The sequence below is a fragment of the Lottia gigantea genome (assembly GCF_000327385.1).
Source record: "Lottia gigantea unplaced genomic scaffold LOTGIsca_8175, whole genome shotgun sequence".
NCBI classification, from domain to species: domain Eukaryota; kingdom Metazoa; phylum Mollusca; class Gastropoda; family Lottiidae; genus Lottia; species Lottia gigantea.
The window spans coordinates 1-1,581 of record NW_008710719.1 but is presented as its reverse complement, the minus strand read 5'-3'; the positions used below and the strand labels follow the sequence as shown (position 1 = coordinate 1,581).

Here is a 1,581-nt window from a genome sequence, read left to right as displayed (position 1 = left end):
TTTTTTAGTTTGGCATTTGTGATACCTAAAGGGTATGGTGAATATCGACTGAAAGCACAGAAAAATATCAATCCTTCAGGTTAGATTCCATCTAGATCTCATGTTTTTATATATCATAGTGATACAGCAAAGCTCTCCACAAACAAATTCAACATTTTTTTATACATTTTTGCCCTAAAATATGTGTCAGAAAGCACCTTCATTTCTATTTTTCAAAAATTTTCTTGTGAGAAGATCCATACAGAGGCTTGTGACTATGACACCTCCATGGAGTTGACTTATTTTAGATTCAGTCTTGATAGTTTCCCCCCCACGGAGTCAGTTTGCCCATATTTGTGACACCAGTAATGAAAATGGCAATACAGCTATGATAAATGGCAATACAGCTATGATAAATGGCAATACAGCTATGATAAATGGCAATACAGCTATGATAAATGGCAATACAGCTATGATAAATGGCAATACAGCTATGATAAATGGCAATACAGCTATGATAAATGGCAATACAGCTATGATAAATAAAAATGGCAATATAGCTATGATAAATGGCAATACAGCTCAGGTCCCAAATTATACTTCTTTGTGTCCAATCTTAATGATTTCTGAATTTTTAACACAATGTTTTTTATTTGTCAATTTATGGTTGTTTCAATGAATTTTATAGTCTACCCAATACAAATATTATTTATCATGGTCATCTTCATCAGTCTTCACCCGGAAAGAAAAAACCCATGATAAAAATACCTACAAAAAAAAATCTTTTGAAAAACTAAAACATTGTTTTCTCTTTTTCAGATAGTGAATATTTAAAACCATCTTCAGTTCATGTTGCATCATGGTCAGTAAAAATATATCATTCTTTCATTATTTCATATAAAATAAATCTATATTACTAATACAATCGCTATGGAAACAATAGTTATCCATAAGAATCTTATATATAATTTACAAAAAGTGACAAACTTTAAAAGTGAAAAAATGGAAAATGGTTTGATCTTTTACCAGTCAGTTCTGCTTTACATGTATTGTTATATTTTGGATAAATTGTTTGTCTGTTTTAGGATACATTGTTTGTCTGTTTTAGTATACATTGTTTGTCTGTTTTAGGATACATTGTTTGTCTGTTTTAGTATACATTGTTTGTCTGTTTTAGTATAAATTGTTTGTCTGTTTTAGGATACATTGTTTGTCTGTTTTAGGATACATTGTTTGTCTGTTTTAAGATACATTGTTTGTCTGTTTTAGGATACATTGTTTGTCTGTTTTAGGATACATTGTTTGAATCCACTAGGTGGTTTAGAAGCTGTTAATAAGAAATATATAATAGACTATATTACCAGTAGTAACTATGTAACATCTGATGATTGTAAGTTATTACGTTTCAACATTTTCATATTAAATCATATATTTCATCATATCATCATACCTTCAATTCTAGGACAAAATTCAATGTCTGAGGTACTATTCAGAATTTTGGAAAGAAAATGCAATGCACTCATTCGTCCAAAACAAAGATTAATCTTTTCACATAATTATATAATTAAACTCTTCTCACTTGAAGTCCGAAAGGGTCAGATA

The 1,581-nt window shown here is 29.5% G+C and overlaps 1 protein-coding gene across 1 annotated transcript; it reads left to right on the top strand.

The window, feature by feature from the left end:
* Positions 1 to 352: 352 nt before the first annotated feature.
* LOTGIDRAFT_81086 (hypothetical protein) lies at positions 353 to 508 on the top strand (the record flags this gene model as incomplete). Its single annotated transcript, XM_009067370.1, has 1 exon — positions 353 to 508. A coding segment is annotated over one exon (156 nt), but the record flags the coding sequence as incomplete, so codon positions are not given.
* Between the last annotated feature and the right edge of the window lie 1,073 nt (positions 509 to 1,581).